This window comes from Rana temporaria, chromosome 1 (genome assembly GCF_905171775.1).
Source record: "Rana temporaria chromosome 1, aRanTem1.1, whole genome shotgun sequence".
In the NCBI taxonomy this organism is placed as follows: domain Eukaryota; kingdom Metazoa; phylum Chordata; class Amphibia; order Anura; family Ranidae; genus Rana; species Rana temporaria.
This window is the reverse complement of record NC_053489.1, coordinates 200,454,664-200,475,628: the sequence shown is the minus strand read 5'-3', so window position 1 is coordinate 200,475,628 and position 20,965 is coordinate 200,454,664. Positions and strand designations below refer to the sequence as shown.

General features: G+C 40.2%; 1 protein-coding gene across 6 annotated transcripts in view; it reads right to left on the bottom strand.

Annotated features, from left to right (window-relative positions):
- Window positions 1–20,965, bottom strand: part of LOC120935641 (E1A-binding protein p400-like) — a 290,514-nt gene that overhangs the window by 85,360 nt on the left and 184,189 nt on the right. For all 6 annotated transcript variants that reach the window (XM_040347697.1, XM_040347694.1, XM_040347700.1 and 3 more), the window contains 8 exons: window positions 18,278–18,464; window positions 17,862–18,028; window positions 13,746–13,906; window positions 7,838–8,002; window positions 7,535–7,702; window positions 4,915–5,006; window positions 1,385–1,665; window positions 1,046–1,245 (listed from right to left, as the gene is read on the bottom strand). In XM_040347697.1, coding sequence (XP_040203631.1) covers window positions 1,046–1,245; window positions 1,385–1,665; window positions 4,915–5,006; window positions 7,535–7,702; window positions 7,838–8,002; window positions 13,746–13,906; window positions 17,862–18,028; window positions 18,278–18,464 — 1,421 coding nt within the window. The remainder of the gene's footprint in view (window positions 1–1,045; window positions 1,246–1,384; window positions 1,666–4,914; window positions 5,007–7,534; window positions 7,703–7,837; window positions 8,003–13,745; window positions 13,907–17,861; window positions 18,029–18,277; window positions 18,465–20,965) is intronic.

The window sequence follows — 20,965 nt, the reverse complement described above, 5'->3', positions numbered from 1 at the left end:
CACATGGGCGTATAGGTACGTCCTCGCCTATTAGCGGGTGGGGGGTCCGATCGGGACCCCCCCCGCTACATGCGGAGGTCGGGTCCGCTCGGGGAGCGATCCGGGACCACGGCGCGGCTATTTGTTTATAGCCGCTCCGTCGCGATCGCTCCCCGGAGCTGAAGAACGAGGAGAGCCGTGTGTAAACACGGCTTCCCCGTCCTTCACTATGGCGGCGCATCGATCGCGTCATTCCCTTTATAGGGAAGACACGATCGATGACGTCATTCCTACAGCCACACCCCCAAACAGTTGTAAACACATACTAGGTGCACCCTAACTCCTACAGCGCCACCTGTGGTTAACTCCCAAACTGCAACTGTCATTTTCACAATAAAGAATGCAATTTAAATGCATTTTTTGCTGTGAAAATGACAATGGTCCCAAAAATGTGTCAAAATTGTCCGAAGTGTCCGCCATAATGTCGCAGTCACGAAAAAAATTGCTGATCGCCGCCATTAGTAGTAAAAAAAAAATAAAAAATAAAAATGCAATAAAACTATCCCCTATTTTGTAAACACTATAAATTTTGCGCAAACCAATCGATAAACGCTTATTTCGATTTTTTTTACTAAAAATAGGTAGAAGAATACGTATCGGCCTAAACTGAGGAAAAAAAATGTTTTTATATATGTTTTTGGGGGATATTTATTACAGCAAAAAGTAAAAAATATTGCTTTTTTTTCAAAATTGTCGCTCTATTTTTGTTTATAGCGCAAAAACTAAAAACCGCAGATGTGATCAAATACCACCAAAAGAAAGCTCTATTTGTGGGGAAAAAAGGACGCCAATTTTGTTTGGGGGCCACGTCGCACGACCGCGCAATTGTCTGTTAAAGCGACGCAGTCCCGAACTGTAAAAACACCTTGGGTCTTTAGGCTGCATATTGGTCCGGGGCTTAAGTGGTTAAACATCTAGCATAAAAAAAACATTATTTTGTGATGACATTATGAAAGGTACAATATAATATCTCATCAGAGTGTTTTAGGAAACTTTAAACTCCTACCCGAGTCACACTGAATAAGTCGCAGGTCTGGAGATTGCATACAATGAGGAGAGGTTCTCTCCCACAAATCCTGAATATATGGTGCTGTCTGTTTCCTCAGACAGTGTCTTAGGATGTTAATGCTGTGACTGTATAGAGGAGGAAGATAAGTCACCAACTCTGGAGGTGGAGCAACAGCAGCAGGGACCACACATAAGGTGCTAAAAAGATTGAATAAAAAAGAAAGATATTAACATTACCTATATACAGTATATTCACCTTAGGTTGCAATAGTAATAATCAGAACAGTGATACAACAATATCTGTGCATCTTGAAAACCAAGAAGCCATAATATTCACCTCCTTGCTGTGGGCTCCAGCATCTCTTTCTGCTGCTTAGGGGATAAAATCAGGTGTCTCAATGGATCATTAAAATCTCTGCAAGAGGAATTCAGACAGTTCACAGATCCCACCCATGCCCACTTTTTCTTATCCATGGAAGTCTGAACATCAGAAGACCGCACAGAGCAGAGTCGTAACAGATCAGCGCCATACACTGGTGCCTGCCCACATCGACGTTCATTACAAGAGAAGAGACTCTCCAGGCGCTCTCTTACTCTCTGCTTTTCTTCTACTAAATCCTGTAATAAAGACATAATATATATATTTTCAATGTATAGAAAAGACTGCATAAACAGTACATAAAACATAGATATTACACCTACAACTAAGCTACTGTTAACAAAAAAATGAGATAGTGATTGTGGTTCCTAAACTAATTAAGCATCAGTTATAGAAAAACCTTCTACTACTGCCTGTAGCTAAATATTATACACCCATTCAATAAATGGCTGAAGTACTTAAAAAGTTAAAGGATAAGTTCACCCTTAAATTAATATTTTTTGCAGGTAGCCTTCAGAGCATTGCACCTGCGATCAGCAGATAGCGGGTGCAATCTCAGGCTCCTCAGCATAGCTGTCTGCTCGTGCCTCATACAGGCAGGCAGTTACTTGAGAGCAGGAAGATCAATGAGCTACTAGAATGCTCACCAGCACCATCGCAGCTCATTGAGCTATCAGCTGCAATTTTAGGTATTCATTCACAGGAAGCTGTGAAAAAAATTCCCCACCCACAGGGAATATGTTACACATTTTCTGTTCCTGCCCAGTCCTATGCCATTTTTGGAGCAATGCAGGAAGCGGTCAAAACACTCACAAATGTTGATTTGGGGGGAAAAACAGCCCAAAACCTTTCGCAGCTGCAAGACAAGGAAGTGATATAAAAAAAAAGACACTCCCTTATATGCTTACTCAATGCAGCTAGGGCCTGTGTGCCTGAACTGTGGAAACAGACTCAACCTCTGACCATTACCCAGTGGCTGGCTGTGGGAGATTTGTCGCATGCAAGAGCTCACTCTCTCCTTGCCGAACAAAAGACAGAAGTTCAGAACGTGGTTTATATTCAAGAAGTTTGATAAATATGAGGCTCTAATGTGGCATAAATAAGGAATGATAAGAGAGTCATGCCACGTACACACGCTCTGACTTTTGACCGGGCAAAACTCCGCCGGAATTTCCGACGGAAAAATAGAGAACCTGCTCTCTATCTAAGCCCGTAGGAAATTCAGACGGAAAAAGTCAGATCGGACTTTTTCCATCGGAAATTCCGACCGTGTGTACGTGGCATTATGCGTTTCCTCTTTCCCACAGCTATTCTGACCTAGGCAATCGGGTAAGGGGGCTAGGAGGGGAACTTCAGGAAGACATCGCCCCTTCTCTTCATCTTTTTCCTCCCTTTCCTGCTCATATTTTCCCCCTTTTCTTCTTCCATGCTCACTTTTTTTCCTTTCCATCCATATTCTTGCTTCTTATCACAAATTTTTCCATCCATAGAGTTGGAATACTGTGCTACTTTACTGTTAATATGCCGTGGGATTTATAGATTATAATTATATCATACTATTCATTGTTGCAGCTCAATTGTGCAGATGTAAAACATTTTATCGTTCTCTTATATGTACCTACATAATATGTCTTGATACCATATGCAAGTTTTTACAAAGTTTACAAAAGTTCAGAACATACAAAAAAAGCTGTAAAAAAATTATATTTTTACAGCTCTGTACCCAATAACTATTTTTTTGTACTTTAATGTTTTCTGCATTTTGGTGAACTTTAAAAAAAAAAAGAAAAACGCTAAAGTGGTTGTAAGGATAAATGTTTTTTACCTAAATGTATTTTGTGCATGAGAGCAGAAGTGGGAGCTGTCAATCACAGCCTGTGACGAGGGAGCCAGGACTAGGCCGATCTAAACTCTGTTATTTAAATAAAAATTGTGATCCTTTACAATCACTTTTGTGACTCGTCCTTAGTGTTATGCTTGACTATTTTTGGTCTTCTTTAATAATTAATAGAAGTAAGGAGCTGTACAGAGGTGGGTCTGTACAGCTATAGATCTGTATTGCAGCTAAATTGGCTATTAGGGCATCCCAGTGAAATTGTTGTCTATCCTAATTTAACAGGTCTATTGAAGTAAAAACCTATTTTAAATTTTAGTAGCAGTTTTCTTTTTGGCTCTTCACTCTTACTTTCACTCTTCCGGCCGCAGAGAGTTAGAAATTGTCTTAAGAGTGATAAGGGATCTTATTTTTAATATTTTAATGCACGGTTAATCACCATTTTATAGTTGGTTGGGGGTGTCACAGGTTTTTGTCTTTGAAATTTAAGAGAAATTCCCTTAAGTGAAATATTAATCACCAGTAATTCCGGTTTTGTATGAAATTGTATGATTATACTTGTATTTTAATAAATGATATTTACTTATTAATTTAATTGGGAGATACTTATACATTGGTAAAAAATCAACATAGATTAAAGAACTCAGAACATTTTTGTGGTATACTACTGAGTGTCTGAACAAAATTCATATTGTTATTAAGTTATTTATTAATTGCCGTAATCGGCTGGAAGCATTGAACATCTACTACATTTATAACTCGGACACCACCCTTTTATTTATAATTTACCATTCACCAAAACCCTTCTTTTTATTTAATTAAATATTCCCCATATTTATTATTATTACATTTTTATTGATGAATAAATGTGAAGAGCATGCAGTGATTACAACAGAGGGAAAATTATCCCTTTTAAGTAGGGTTGTCCCGATACCACTTTTTTAGGACCGAGTACAAGTACCGATACTTTTTTTCAAGTAGTCGCCGATACCGAATACCGATACTTTTTTTAAATGTGTCCCCAAATGCAGCCATGTCCCCCCCATATGCAGCCATGTCCCCCACATATGCAGCCATGTCCCTCTAGCCATGTCCCTCACATATGCAGCCATGTCCCTCTAGCCATGTCCCTCACATATGCAGCAATGTCCCTCTAGGCATGTCCCTCACATATGCAGCAATGTCCCTCTAGCCATGTCCCTCACATATGCAGCAATGTCCCTCTAGGCATGTCCCTCACATATGCAGCAATGTCCCTCTAGCCATGTCCCTCGATGCGGCGGCGCGATGCGGCGGCAGCGGCGGGGGGGAAAAGGGGGGGGTTGAAGTATTCTATTTAGGTATCGGGGTATTTGCGCGAGTACGAGTACTCCCGCAAATACTCGGTATCGGTCCCGATACCGATACTGGTATCGGTATCTGGACAACCCTACTTTTAAGTATGCTGGAAAACATGTAGCCTTGGCATCTATGACCTTATATTTGCAAGAATTGCTTGGATCTTACACTTAGACCACATATGACCATGCTAAGTCACACAAGATCCCCCAAAAATTATAACATTTGCACCTAAAGAAGAATTCACACCCATGTGAATTTTTGTAAAACATCCTTTCAGTTTTTTTTTTTCTTTAGGACACTATACAAGAAATACCTGTGCTGGGGTCACTGAAATCTGTGGAGCCTTCAGAGAAGATGACATGTCACCACTAGTAGGGTAAGGCATTATGGTTCTCCCTTGAATTCCTGCAACATTTACAAATACCGTAAATGCTTCCATTAATCCTGTAGTTACCTTTATAAGCACAAGCAACAAATCTCTAGGGCTCACTTACACATGCTGATTAGGAGAATGAAGCATTGAAAAAGCATCAAGAATACTTGTCAAACATGCAGGAAAGTGTTGTTTTTCTAGGGGTATGTGCTTAATGGGGAAGTGATATGGAGGAGGTGATCTGCCTTGAGGTATGTTTAGGTTGTGGTGTGATAGCAGCCATTTGTGTGCAATCTCTGTAAGATGGATTTGTAAACTTTGATCTCTGACACTCAGTTCGGTCTGGCTCAAGATGATCATGGAAAGATCGTCATGGTCACTTATAGGCACTGAAACTTGCTGGCATGATCACTTGCTGGCACCCAAGCTTTCTGGCACAGTCACTCACTGGCACTGAAACTTGCAGACACAAAAAGCTTTGCCACTGGTAATAATGCTCAGTGCCTCTGCTCCTGCCTGGCTGGCTTGATACTTTTGCCTGCACACAGAAGTAAATGGTGTTACCACACAGCTGCTCTGTACAACCAGGAAGTGGCTGGAGCTGCCCTGTCCTAGTTCTCTTTTATTTTCCAGTGCATTTTGTATATACTTTGGCACAATTACAGCGTGCTACAATTGAAATTAATGGAGGCGGCTGAGGAGGGGCAATGCCTCCTGAAAACAATATGCTGCTTAAAGCATAATGTCACTCTTTAAAAAATAAATAAAAATGCACATCTTTTTGCAGGCAAAAAAATGTGCATTTATTATTTGTGCCTGTAAAGCATTGCCATGCAGGACTATTGCAGACGTCTCAGGCCTCGTACACACGACAGGACATGTTCGCTGAAACTGGTCCGCCGACCAGTTTCAGCGGACAGATCCGATCGTGTGTACAGGCTAGCGGACAGATTTCCAGCGGACAAATGTTTCTTAGCATGCTGGAAAGCTGTCCGGCGGACATGTCCGCTGGTTAGTACGTCTAACCAGCAGACCGAAATCCCGCGCATGCGTCGAATTGATTCGACGCATGCGTGGAAGCATTGAACTCGCGCGAGACAGAACGTCGGTGTCGTCTACGTCACCGCGTTCTCTGTTCGCGTGGATTTCGGTTTGATGGTGTGTACAGCCATCAGACCGAAATCTACGATCGGACATGTCCGCTGGTGTGTACGAGGCCTTAGTGTACCTGTCTGCTAGTTTTCCAATTCACAAAATACTGCAAATGGATGACGTGGCTGGGTGGGTAGAGCCGTGCACGGCAGCATTTTCTTCAGTGTCAGCTAGCGGGGGGGAGAAGATCTCAGGGACTCGGGGTGTGGTGCAACTGCAGCATTTTACACACTGAATATGAATTAAACATGTAACAAAAGGTAAACTTATCCTTTAGTTTTTAACACAACAAAATACTACCGTACCTGTGTGTACTGCACTGTGTTGTGCCTATATTAATATTAATGTCAGGCATTGAAGAACAGTTAGGAGGCTTTAAAAACATTGTTTAAATTCAGCTTAAAGTGGATGTAAACCCCATTCATGAAATTTGACCTGGGCACATCTATCTGTAGTGTTTTCCTATCTCTCGCCAAAGCCCTAAGTCCTGTGTCTTTCTGCTGCTCAGTTTTGCTGTTATCAGCATGATAACTTCTGACAAGCTCTCCAACAACCACACTAAAACCAGACTCAAATTTGTGTCGGGATTGTGCATAGAAATAGATTAGCAGACAGCTGGTCTATTTACAGCACAGCTCTGTACATTTCTTCTGCCTATGTGGGGTGTGGGGGGGGGGTGCCTTTCCTTCAATCAGCTGTCACACAGTGTATGCCAAGAATCCACACTCAGTGATGGAACAGAAAGAAAAAATTCTAACACATTTTCTAAACAGTCTAGAAAGTTGAAGGAAGCACATACACAAATAAAACTTATGTAGGGAGATTTGTCTCATCTCTGTGTATCATCTGAGGCTGTTAACTTCATTGGGTATATGTGAGGGTTTACATCCACTTTAAATAAAGAATATCACTGCATGTGTGAACGAGCCCAAATGAATTTAAGTGTGCTTGTTAGTATGAAACCTGCCCACATAAAGAAACTATTATTATAAATTTATAGAGAAATATAGGAATGTTTCTGCGAATGTAAGAGAGAATAAATGTTACTACATGCACTATAAAATGCCAAATGCAGTGCTCAATCAGTTTATAACAGGCTGAGTGTTTAGTGAAAGAGGTAATTAACTATGTTCAAATGTAGAGAACTCAACTCTGTTAGGAAAAGAAAAACAGTGAAAATCTGAACAATTTCAATAGCAACAGAATAGCAAAGTGCAGCTCCAACGATAGATAGATAGATAGATAGATAGATAGATAGATAGATAGATAGATAGATAGAGGATAAATAGACATGCAATTGGTGAAACCACTATCAACACATGGAAATATCTCTAACTGGAGTTTTCCTTTAAGTGGGTTTGTTAATTATTAGACTACCAAGACAAAAAAAGAAATAAAAAAATCTTACCTGAGTGAGGATTTACTGTAGGATTGGTTATGTTGGAAGGATGTTGATTTCCCAAAGCGTTCATTGCATTTTGAATGGAGTTCCCGTGTGCCACTGTCTGCATCACCACAGGACCGGGAGGCCGGATGTACTGCTGTCCAGGGGCAGAAACAATCTGAAGAACACTCCCTGTCAGTTAAACACAAGTGTTTTAAATTTGTAGCAATCATAATAGCAAAACAGTAAGCTAACTGGCTACTACGATGTCATGCACAACATATCACTACCCATTTTTGCACCTTCTATTCTCTGCTGTACTGTTACCTTGTAGTTGGAGAGGCTGCCCGGCTGTGAGCTGGCGTAGCTGGCTCTGGGACAGAGTGAATGTGTTTCCTTGGAACTGCAGAGTCACTGGGGTCTTGGGCTGTGCAATTTTCCCCTGTGCTGCACCAGATGCAGCTAGCTGAGCAATTTTTACCACATCCCCACCTGCAACAAGTCAAAACAAATTTCATAAAATCTTGAACTTTGCTTTTTGGCTCACATTCTCCCTTGACTCCTGTGTATCCTGGTTATTTTATTCCACACCCATTTTATCTTTTACTATGCTTGGACCTCTGAGAGACCCTCGACCAAAGTCAAACTTCTTAACTTGATAGACCAATGACCTGTCTCCAGTAACTAGGGAGTTATGTACTTAGATATTCTGCACATACCCACCTGCCTTGTACATCCACTAGCAAATGCCTAAAATCCACTGTTACTCAACTTTTCTGTATCCTGTTTACCCAATTCCCATTAGGGCACTGCCTGGAGGCCTACCGGTCTGGTTCCCACATCACTTGAATGATGTGTCTGTAAGGCTCGGTTCACCCTGCTGCTCTGCAAATTTGTTCTGTTTTTTGTCCTGTGTGAGGTGCGAATTTACAGGAAATTTCAGAAGTTGGACATTCTGCGATTGATGTTCTAGCCAATGGAATCATAATGTAAAAAAAAAAGGGTGTTAACTTCCTGTGAATTTCCTTTTTTTATGTGGAGAGTAGTGTGGTGGAACTCGCAATTCCAGAACGATTTACATTGACGTCTATGGAGACTAAATTTGCGATGCAACACTGTAAACTCGCAAAAGACCCTTTTTTTTTTATTGCATCGCATTCGTAGAGGAATCACAACGCATGCATGTGAACGACTGTCATTGAAAACAATGACTTTATGGATGACATGCAAATTTAGAATGTATTTGACGCATCACATTCGTTATGAACTCGCATCAGTGTGAACCGGGCCTTAATGCATAGGGCCTTAAAGGAGTTCTATGGTCACAGGGCCTTAAAGGAGTTCTATGGCAACATCCACATTGTATTAGCTATGCAAACAATGAGTATTTCTTAGCCAGGTTTCTGGGTAAACGTCACACGTCATACGTCACTTCCTGCTGCTGACCCGCACAGAACTGAGGCCTGGAGTGCAAGCCAGCCACGGGAATACACATGCTGCAGAGGGTCCTTACATAGCACACAGCACAGTCTGGAGGCACTAATAAATGTGAGTGGGCATTGCTACCATGGTTTATTTATATTTTTATAATAAAGAGCTCAATATATTGCGCAATGATCGGTTCTTTGCTTTTTATGAGAACTTGAGAAACATAAATAAGGCAATCCATGAGATGATTATTGGCATATCGGTTGAACAAACAGCAGATTGGTTCCTAGGTGTGAAGTGGTTAACCCTAAGATAAGCCAAAGGCGGTTATACATCCTAGCTCTGGTGAGTTCCCACTTCAGAAGTTGGTGGTGGTAGCACAAATTGGTGGATTAGCAGCTACTTCTTTATGTACACATAAGGATTGAATTGAACACCTTTGAAGAGGTTCACTGGGACTTTGTTAAGAGCACGTTCTAATGACTTATATATGTTAGCACTTATTCTCAATATTTTTTCTACTTACCGTATATATTTTTTTTTCCAGCATTTTTTTTATTTTTTTTGTGTGATTTATATTTTTTTGGGCACATGTGAATGGGCAGAGATTGTTATTTGTTTTAGAGTGTGGTTCACCATAAATATTGTTATAATAGCACTACTGTTATAATAACATTAAAGTTTGCACAGCAGTACTAACAATATACATGTAGGGTTGACGCAGTTACCATTTTCTTCTTTTCACTATTTGAATACCCCCCCAGCATTGGTGGCGTCCCATAAAGATTAATAACTAGAGGGATAAGGTTTTATTTGTGGCGGTGACATATCTTTTTATTCACAGGTTTCACACTGACCTCAGCACAGGTGTACCCACAGTTGTCATGCGTTTCACCTGTAGTTTTAGCTGCAGTCCCATGAACTTTCTATTAGGTTGGCACATTTTCTGAAAGCGCTCCAAAAGTCCTGCATGCTGCATCTTTACTGCACTTAAGAAAACGTGCCAAAAACGGGAGACCTAATAGAAAGTCTATGGGGCTGCAGCTAAAACCTTTTTTAAACATATGAAAACTGCAGATACACCTTCACTGCTGCCAAACCACAGTGTACAGTAACCTAAGATTACTTTAAAAAAAAACTTTTATTTTGTGAGTGCTGCATGTCTGCTGACCATCTGCTCCAACAACTACCAACTACGATTCCTTGCATGCTTGCAGTTTCTCTGCTGTTTACTTTCAATTTCTAAAGACTATATATCCCATGGTACCTTGCTGCCTACATGCAGTAATTTCTACTGACTCCGCCTCCTGAAACTCCTCCTCTCAGCACCTCTGTAAATCAGAAGGCGAGCTCTGTGAATTCTGTGACAAGGGTACTTACAGGGCATAGTGAATATGTGTCACACAATTTGACAAAGTAAGAGATCTTCATAAAGTAAGTTTACAAACTTCAGGATCACTCAGATTAACAGGAGTAGCTCAGAAAAAATTGAAATAAAATGTGTAAATTAATATATGATTTTAAATTTTGACATATGATTTTACATTTTGACCACAACTATAAAAAATGGTCACAGGTGCTGTGTTATATGCATAAACAGTAAGTCCAAGTTCTGTTCATGTAGGAGACAAATTTTGAGTCCTCTTCAGAGCCTTCCCTACCTACTCATCATTATATATCATGATTAACCAGTAACATCCCTTATCATAAATATAAGGTGGTTGCAATTGGTGTACACACATACCTTTAATTCACACACCACAATGAACTGACTGACCGTGAAGGACATTACCTTTTTTTTTTTATGTTTTTATCCTTAAAAACATATACCTTCCTTCTCTAAAAAAGCTAATTGCTATCACAGCCAATGAAGGTTAAGAACCTGTTCATGTTTTTGTCCCACTTTGCTCATGTAAAAAGGAATTTTTTTTTGATCTTCCGTTTGGGTACATGAAAAGCTGTAGGGCTCAACCATGAATGGGATGTGTCACATTTTTATGAATGAATAAAATAAAATACTAGTGGAATTTGTGATGGATGGGGTCAGCACCTGGACTGTGTGTTAGTGGAGATGGGAGACTGACCTGAGTGCTATTCACACATTTAACACAATCAAAACAGTTTTGCATGCTGTCAGAACCAAGAGCCCACTATGAGCCTTTAATTGACGCCAAAAGTCAAGAGTATAGTTCAGTTAAAAAAGTTCTTCTTGCCAACAGTAAAGCATCTGGTGACCATTCATATGTGGGGGTTGCATCGCAGCCAAGAGAGTGGACTCACTCGAAATTTTGCCTAGGAACACAACCATGAATAAAGAATAATACAAAAACATCCTCCGAGAGCAGCTTCTCCCAACCATCTAAGAACAGTTTGGTGACTAACAATGCATTTTGCAGCATGATGCAGGCAAAAGTGATAACCAAGTGGCTTGGGGAACAAAACATCGACATTTTGGGTACATGGCCAGGAAACTCCCCAGAACTAAATCCCATTGAGAACTTGTGGTGAATCCTCAAGAGGCGTGTTAACAAAAAAAAAAAACATAAATTCTGACAAACTCCAAGCTGTGATTATGCAAGAATGGGCTGCAATCAGTCTGGCCCAGAAGTTGATTGACAGCATGCCGGTCTTGAAAACGAAGGTTCAGCACTGCAAATATTTATTCTTTGCATAAACTTAATGTACTTGTCAATAAATGTGTATGGTTAAATATCTGCGCTGACCCTGACCTTTTAAAAATTATATATATAAAAATTGTAAAAAAGTGAACAAAAAACATAAAAATCAAGTGTTACCATATACCAGGTGCTGCAACTTAAATAGCCTGAATTTTCAGCTCATAGGATTTGAATAGAATTTAAATTGTGTATATAATATAGTCCACACAGTGCTCCAATGAATAAACAATGTGATGTTGAACGGTTCCCAGTCGATGCCTTATATGGGGAAACGCGTTGGGTGGAGCACCAGTTCTTGACATCATTACGCACCAGCTGGCTAGCTCGAGTCGCGACTGTTTGAAAATATTGTTTCACAGTTTTTGGATGTCAGTGCCTGTGAAGTTTTTTAAAAATCTTTTAAACTGGAGTACTGCACCATGAAGCCTCTTCTTTCTATCCTGTGATATGTCCCACTGTTGGAGATTACTGGGAAAGAGTTATCGCTGCATATGTGAGGAATATTACATCAATATAAGAGCCCGCGGCATTGAGAGGATACCTACATTGGAGGAGTCCCTGGAGGAATATTTCCAAGCTGAGTGATCCCTGGATGAGCAAATTTGATCTCTATAATTTGAGATCCACCCTATCTGGTAAGCAGCGCTGTTTATTACATTATCCGAACAAAAGTATCAACTTATCTGAGTGTTCAACATCACAGTTTATTCATTGGAGCACTGTGTGGACTTTAATATATACACAATTTAAATTGTATTAAATTCACAATTTAAATTGTATTAAATTCACAATTTAAATTGTATTAAATTCACAATTTAAATTGTATTAAAAATGTTTTTAATATATATCATTGGATTTTATTTGTGCAATTTTACCTTATCCACAATTGTCAATAAAAGTCTTTGATATTTATGAAATGCTTGTAATTATATTTCGAAGGAGCAACAGAAACACCTTTGGACAGCAACACTGTCAGGCTAGAGGGAGGGCAGTGTTGGGCCTCGTACACACGATAGGTTAACCAGAGGACAACAGTCTGAAGGACCGTTTTCATTGGTCAAAACCGATCGTGTGTGGGCCCCATAGGTTATTTAACCATAGGTTAAAAAAAAACACAACTTGCTTTAAAATTAACCTATGGACTGGTAACCGATAGGTCAAAACCGATCGTTAGTAGGCACAACCATCGGTTAAAAATCCATGCATGCTCAGAATCAAGTCGACGCATGCTTGGAAGCATTGAACTTCGTTTTTTTCAGCACGTCGTTGTGTTTTACGTCACCGTGTTGTGACACGATCGGTTATTTAACCTATGGTGTGTAGGCGTGAAGGACCATCAGTCAGCTTCATCGGTTAACCTAGGACAACGGTCCTTCAGACCGTTGTCCTCTGGTTAACCTATCGTGTGTACGAGGCTTTAGATGCATTTAGAAAGTGACTAACAGATTGAAGCCCAACTCCAGCTCACATTTTTTAAGCAGTTACAGAAAAAAGCTGATCATTGGAAGCACTCCTGTCAGTCGTAAATGGTTTGCCACAGCCTTCTAACTACTACATCTGCAGGACAGATTTTTCTGTTGAAAAACAGACTTACTGGTTAGATAATCAGGTGAAAACAAAACAAAGAAAGCCTAAAAAATAAAACTAATTCAGCCACCACATCTAAAAATTGGAAAACTGCAATATATATTGCTTTGGGGTTTAATACCACTGTAAAGAGAAGATTTTAACCAAACTAAAGCTGCCCATAGATGAGTCCATTTTTTGATGTTCAACCAGCGTGTTGAACAATAAAAAAGGACTGACCCCATTCTCCCATCCACCCATTTGAAGTGGATGGGGGGATCCTCCCCACTGTGTCATTGTATTCTGACAGGGGCGAGACTTCCCCGCCGTCAGACAACACTGATCAGCATTGCAGGATATAGCTTGCAGCACTGATCGAGTGGGAAAAAACCGACAGGGCAGTTGAATCGACTTCTGTTTAACCACAGGGGCCTTACATGGATTTAAATTCGGCTGGTCCCTGCTGAACTGTCTCAATTTCAATCCATGTATGGCCTCCTTAAGCATCCACAGACTGTGACTGGAATCTTCCATTAAAGATAAAAGCTTGAGCAGCTCCTTACCCTGATTTGCAGATGCCATGGTGACTGGGGATCGTCCTCGAGCCTGGCCTTGCTGGGTCACTGTGGTTGTAGTTGCAGTTACCAAGCGAGATGCTGGAGTATTGGAGAAAGTAACAGTTCTCCCATCTGGCTTCTGACCATAAGGGACTGGCTGAAACAACCTGTAGTATTGACCCAAGACATTTATTTTGCAGTAATTGTATACAATTCTGAACAGTTACTCAGCTAATTCATAAGCCCCATACACATTAGATTTTCTGCAGATTTTTGTCTTCAGATTTACCAAAACCATATAATATGAGGTCAAACCTTAATGCCTCGTACACACGACCATTTTTCTCGGCAGGAAAAAAAAAAGTTTTTCTCGACGTGATTCCTCTCCAGCCTGACTTGCATACACATGCAAAAAAACTTCCGACCAAAGCGCGGTGATGTACAACACATACGATGGGACTATAAATGGGAAGTTCAAATGGCGCCACCCTTTGGGCTGCTTTTGGGCTGCATACTTGATTCTGAGCATGTGCGTTTTTTTTCCCCTTGGAAGAGCATACACACACGTTTTTCGCGACGAGAAAAAAGAGAGCTGGTTTCAATTTTTTTGCGGGCAGTTTTTTGTTGCAAAAACTGCTAGGGAGCATACACATGACCGGTTTTCACAAAAATATAGAAAATGGCAGTTTTCTCGTTGTGTGTACAAGGCATTAGAGATCAATTTGTATGTAATCAGGCAGGCCCTTGCACTACATGGTTTTGGTAAATCAGAAGACACAAATCTGCTGAAAACGAATGGTGTGTATGGGGTATTACTCTAGCTAATATCGACACATATCGACACATTATTGTGTTAGTTATTCACAAAAATAAGGTATATTTTCTCAATCATTCTATGGAAGTCAGGTGATATCAAAGGATTCTGTGTACTCTGATGCTCATTATTATCATACATTGTTTTTAGTGTTGGTAGACTGAACATGGTAAAGAACATATGTCATAAGGAACTGAATGGGCTGTCATTGCTGTCCTCATTCTGAAGATGGTAATTGCCTTGATGTTTATTGCTTCAATACGTTTGCACAGACTTCAAACAAGTTTGTATTATTTCCTCCTCCCCGATCCCTCCGTATGACTTTACCATTAAAGGGGTTGTAAAGGTAAATGTTTTTTCACTTTAATGCATCCTATGCATTAAGGTGAAAAAACATCCGACAATGCTGTTTTACTTACCTGAGCCCTCGAAAGTCCCACGCTCGCCCCCGTCATCCTCCTCGTTTCTGAGCCTCGCCGTTGATTGGCTACACTGGATGGATTGAAAGCAGCGCCGCCATAGACTCGAGCTGCTGTCAATCACATCCAATGACGCTGTGCAATCCTGTACAATGAGTGGCAATAGCTTCCGGCTGTATCACAGGAGCATGCCCGCAGGAACTTAACACCATGCGAGCATGGTGGGCAATTTGGAAACTCTCACTGGATGGATTGGGGGGATTTGGTAGTGCTTAGCCATGGAGCCAGACCCCAGTAAAAAGGGGAGAGGCTTTTAGTACTAATACAAGTAACAGAAGGCATCTCTAATCTTAAGAAAACACTTTTAGTTTAAAAGTTCACTGTTTTTAAATGAAATGTACCATTTGAAATGAAAAATAAAGTTTTCTAAACCACAGTCTGTTCATGTCATCATCACTACACAAAGAAGGGAAACGCTTAGGCTAAATATATTTCATTCAGATCATGACTACAGCATAAAAAACAAACTTTGATCATTTGTGTGATAGTTGTTCTTTAAAGAGTGCTTTTTTATGCTGTTTTAGAGGGGGGGAAAGGGATATGTTGTCTTTAACTGACAGCTGTTATCAGGAGCTCTTTTATCATCTATCAAAATGCTGCAAGAGTTTTAGGAGCTACTCAAGAGTTATTGTAGATCATTTGTCAACACTCAATCAAAGAGGACAAAGTAGTAAGATTATAAGAAACACTTAAAGCTCTGTCTGAAAAACAAGCCTTGGGCCACCACAGGGAAAGGAGAGATTGCATCTTACAGAAGACCAAAAGCTAATGATTATTCATAAGCTCATCACTGCGCATGGAGATAGCACAAAAACATCATAAGAGAAGCAAACAAGTTTAGTTTATTTTACAGCCGTTATTGATGATATAATGCAATTACTGCATTATGCAATGGTAACAGGTCTCTTTTAAAGAATGCAATTTTTTAGTCTTGTACTTCTAGCACAATCAATCAATGTTATCAAAAATGTCCACATGAATTATTTAAAAACTCTTTTGTCTAAAACTATTTGTCTTTCATCTGACATGTATAAGCTTCATCATTTTCACTAAATAATGTTGTTTGAAAAAGTTTCTAACAGGTCAAAAAGCATACACATAAATTACACACATACGTCTTATTAGAATTTTAGGAACACTCTTCACTTTTAAGCAGTATTAAACACAACAGCAAACAATTACTATATTGCAGCTTACCGATTCTAATGCCTCGTACACACGATCGCGATTCCCGAAGAGAAAAGTGCGATGTGAGCTTTTTGTCGCAAATTCTGACCGTGTGTATGCTCCATTGCACTTTTTCTGTCAAAATTCCAGCCAAGAAAAGATTGAGAGCAGGATCTCAATTTTCATGACAGGCAAAATTCCTTTCGGCGAAACGTGTTTGTCTATATGCAATTACAACGTGCAAAAAAAACCGTGCATGCTCAGAATCAAGCAGAAGAGCCGAACTGCCCTACTGAACTTCACTGATCTTGGCTCGTAGTACATGTTGTACGTCACCACGTTCTTGACGTTCGGAATTTCAGACAAGATTAGTGTGACCATGTCTATGCAAGACAAATTTCAGCCGTTTTCCTGCTGAAAAAAATTTTTGTTTTTCTTGTCGGAAATCGCGATCGTGTGTACGAGGCATTAGACATGATGGATGCATTAGTTTCACTTTTTTTAGAAAATACTTTCCTACAAATGTAGCCGTTTAGAGTGTTGACCATTTACCACTAACTGGGTGCTGACAATGAACAGCTTATTTATGGAAAATCTTTATCCCAAAAGGAAATAAAACTCTTACTGAAACGACTTGTAACTACAGTATAAGCTGGAGTTTGGCTTTCAACTTTGTTAGTATATCTAAATCTACTAGTACATCTGACACTCCCCTCCCCCCAGACTGACAATGCTGCTGTCTGCTGTGCTTCTTTCCTCCAGACTGGGGGCACCCTTACAGCAGCCTAAAAGCACATTAATGCACCTATAGCGTTAATGAATATATAGGATGTGTTTTTACAGACAACATTTCTCCCTGTGTGTGTTATTTTTTTTACAAGGCTAAAATGAGAAATTATCACTTTGGATGTCTTGATGTCTTGCAATTGCACTTCAAACGCCATAGGCGCGTTTATAGTGTGTTTAAGGTGTGGTTGTGATGTATTTCAATAGAAGTTAATGGAGGCAGTTGCAAAGCATCAACACCTGCCAAACTCTGCAAGCAGCGTTATTTTTGACTCGCAACAACGCTAAAGCTGCAGTGTGAATACCTCCATCCACTCTTTTTAACAATCCTGTGTGGCATGGATAGGCATTCGGAAAGCGGCCTGTCTATTTTCAATGCATGTGTGAAAGAGCCCTATTAGCCAGATTACAAGGTGAAAAGAAAAAGAGAAAGCTTAAAAAAAATAGACAAATGAAGCCACCAAATCTAATGACTGGTAAGCTGTAATATATTACATTTTTGGTTTTGGGTATAATACTGCTTTAACAACTTCCATACCGCCCATTGTCATATGACGTCCTCGGCTTCCCAGTGGTATAGGGGGCATGCCCGCCGCGTCACAGAGGAGCCAATGCACCTGTGATTGCTCATGACAGAGCAGTAGTAGCTAGTAGTATTCAGTCACATGCAGTTGGACTTCTTCCATAATGTTGAAGATGTTTCATAGTTTATTCAAACCGCTTCTTCAGTTCCAGTGAGTTATAGAAATGTATTCATATATAAATGTTGGGGTATCCTCTTGAACTGAACAAGTGGCTTGGATAAGCAATACAATGGCCATGAAAAATGACAACCTTCAGAGACAAAAATTTTAGATAGTGTTGAAAAGGACCAACCTGCTTGGTTTAATTTTCACTGGATTGGGGCGAGCAGTAGTGTCTGGGTTACTGTAAATTTCTTCCATTAGCCTCTGAGTCACCTTCTGGACTGGCAGTACCTGGGCTTCATACCGTGTCATTTTATTCTCAAGTCCAATCAGATTAAACAGAGACAGATCAGGACCCTGTTTAATAAAAAAGGATCATCACTCTTTTGCTCTTGAAGTTCAAACAAGTATGTAAAACAAATCTATGGGTCTGCTAAAGCTATGAGCTGTATTTTGTATTTCATGGAGGTAAAGTCCAAAGAGTTGGAGTAACCATCAAACCTCCTAAAAGCAGTGCTATTGTATCTTTGCCCTCATGATTGCCAGTAATTTTTAATATAGTATTTGTTCACTAAAAATATTACTTAAGGAGCAGGTGTTTCTTACCTTCCATGGGTCATAATCTAATGCTTGCAATACTAAAGATGCAGTTTTGTACTGCAGAGCTTCACATGCATACGAGGAATGTCCAGGACGTGGATCCACCAGATCTGGATGGTTACATATTCTTTGCAGCTGCATCAAAACATGGAGAACACTGACAAAATGGCCACCTTTTAAGGAATCCTGGGTTCTGTTCAGGGAAGAAATCATTAATTCAATAAAAAACTGCACTAACAGAAACGTAAATATAGTGAAATATACATCTACATATATTAGTAATACAGATAGATACAATAATATATAAAAAGGACAGTACATACTGCAGAAAGGTTGATATGATGTCAATATTAAGTCACAAATCAGAATTTGTAAATATTCAAAATCTCTACTATTGATATGTAGGGCACCTATAGTGGCAGTCCAAACGTATTCTCAGTTCTGGTAATGGACACTTAAAAACTGTCATATTACATATGAAGCTAAAGGATTTCTTCTCAATGTTTTTATTGAAATTTTCAGGAGTATGACAGTATGTATACAAACATTCAAATGGGATAGATACATTATGAACATTAACCACTTAAGGACCCCTTCACGCCGATATACGATGGCAGAATGGCACGGCTGGACACATCAACGTACCTGTACGTTGCCCTTTAAGCCCAGCCATGGGGTCGTGCGCGCGCCGCCGGCGCATGCACGCGACCTGGTCCGAAGCTCCGTGACCACGGGCTCGGGACTCACGGACACGATCGCCGCTGGAGTCCCGCGAACGGTCCCCGGAGCTGAAGAACGGGGAGAGCTGTGTGTAAACACAGCTTCCCCGTTCTTCACTGTGGCGGCGTCATTGATTGTGTGTTCCCTTTTCAATCAATGACGTCACACATACGGCCACACCCCCCTACAGTTAGAAACAGCGATGAGGTCACACTTAACCCCTTCAGCGCCCCCCTTGTGGTTAACTCCCAAACTGCAATTGTCATTTTCACAGTAAACAATGCATTTTTAATGCATTTTTTGCTGTGAAAATTACAATGGTCCCAAAAATGTGTCAAAATTGTCTGATGTGTCCGCCATAATGTCGCAGTCACAAAAAAAAAATCACTGATCGCCGCCATTAGTAGTAAAAAATAAATAATTAATAAAAATACAATAAAACTATCCCCTATTTTGTAAACGCTATAAAATTTGCGCAAACCAAATCGATAAACGCTTATTGCGATTTTGTTTACCAAAAATAGGTAGAAGAATACGTATCGGCCTAAACTGAGGAAAAACATTTTGTTATATATATTTTTGGGGGATATTTATTATAGCAAAAAGTAAAAAATATTGTATTTTTTTAAAATTGTCGCTCTATTTTTGTTTATAGCGCAAAAAATAAAAACCGCAGAGGTGATCAAATACCACCAAAAGAAAGCTGTGGGGAAAAAAGGACGCCAATTTTGTTTGGGAGCCACATCGCACGACCGCGCAATTGTCAAGTTAAAGCGACGCAGTGCCGAATCGCAAAAACTGGCCAGGTCATTTAGCTGCCTAAAGGTCCGGGTCTTAAGTGGTTAATAAAAGAAAGATAATTTACAAATGGTTGAACTTGAACAAAACCATCAATGAATTGATACAGTTGGATCTCAAAAAGACTAGAACAGTGGGACTTCGATAGTCCATAAGAAAAGTCGATTATGCCCGTTCACCCCTACTGGGAACAAACTGTGGGCGGGAGGGAGCACAAACAAGTTGCAATTCTGAACTAGTCCAAAAATGCAAGTGTGGCACAAGAGGCACGTGGGTCGCAAAAATTTTGGCTAACAACTTGATGTCCGAGCTGAGGAGAGAGATGGGACAATAGATAGTCCATGAGGAGAGATCTGATTTAGGTTTGGGTATCATAGAAATTATGGTGGTAAGTGTTTCAGTTCTAAAAGAGTGCCCGACTAGCAGAGAATTGAAGGCTTTAGTCAACAAAGGTGTCAAAATGGGTGCCAATTTTTATAATAAGATGCCGAAAACCCATCAGGTCCTGGTCTTTTGTTAGGTTTCAACGCCTTAATGGCTGCTGTGACCTCCAAGTCTGTAATAGGGCGCTCAATTAGATCCAGTTGTTCCTGATTAAGGGTTGGAAGGGTAATACGGGAGAAGAGAGCATTGGCATTCGCAGAGTTGAAGTCCTGTGTAGAGGAGTAAAGTCTGACAAGGTTGGAATGGAATAGCTCAAGTATTTTAGTTGGGTTGCTAGTGTAGGCTTTACGAGTCATTTTTAGGCGTATAGACGTCTTGGGGTAATGAATCGCTCGCAACGTGCATGCCATAGCTGTGTCAGGTTTGTTGGACCTAATGTAGGATATTGTAGAAAGAAATGTTTGGACAGCCGCACTCTGAAAAAACATTCTCGGTTGCCTTTTATTGATAAAAGTTTTCAAACACCACACATCACAGCAAAGACAGGGGCATACAGCTGACGTTTCGCACTACAATCAGTGATTACTCATAGCTATGAGCTATGAGTGAGCACTGATTGTAGTGCGAAACATCAGCTGTATGCCCCTGTCTTTGCTGTGATGTGTGGTGTTTGAAAACTTTTATCAATAAAAGGCAACCAAGAAGGTTTTTCCAGAGTGCGGCTGTCCAAACATTTCTTTCTACAATTGCTTCGTGCATTGCCGGCACCTGGGTTTCTCTGAGAGGATACGG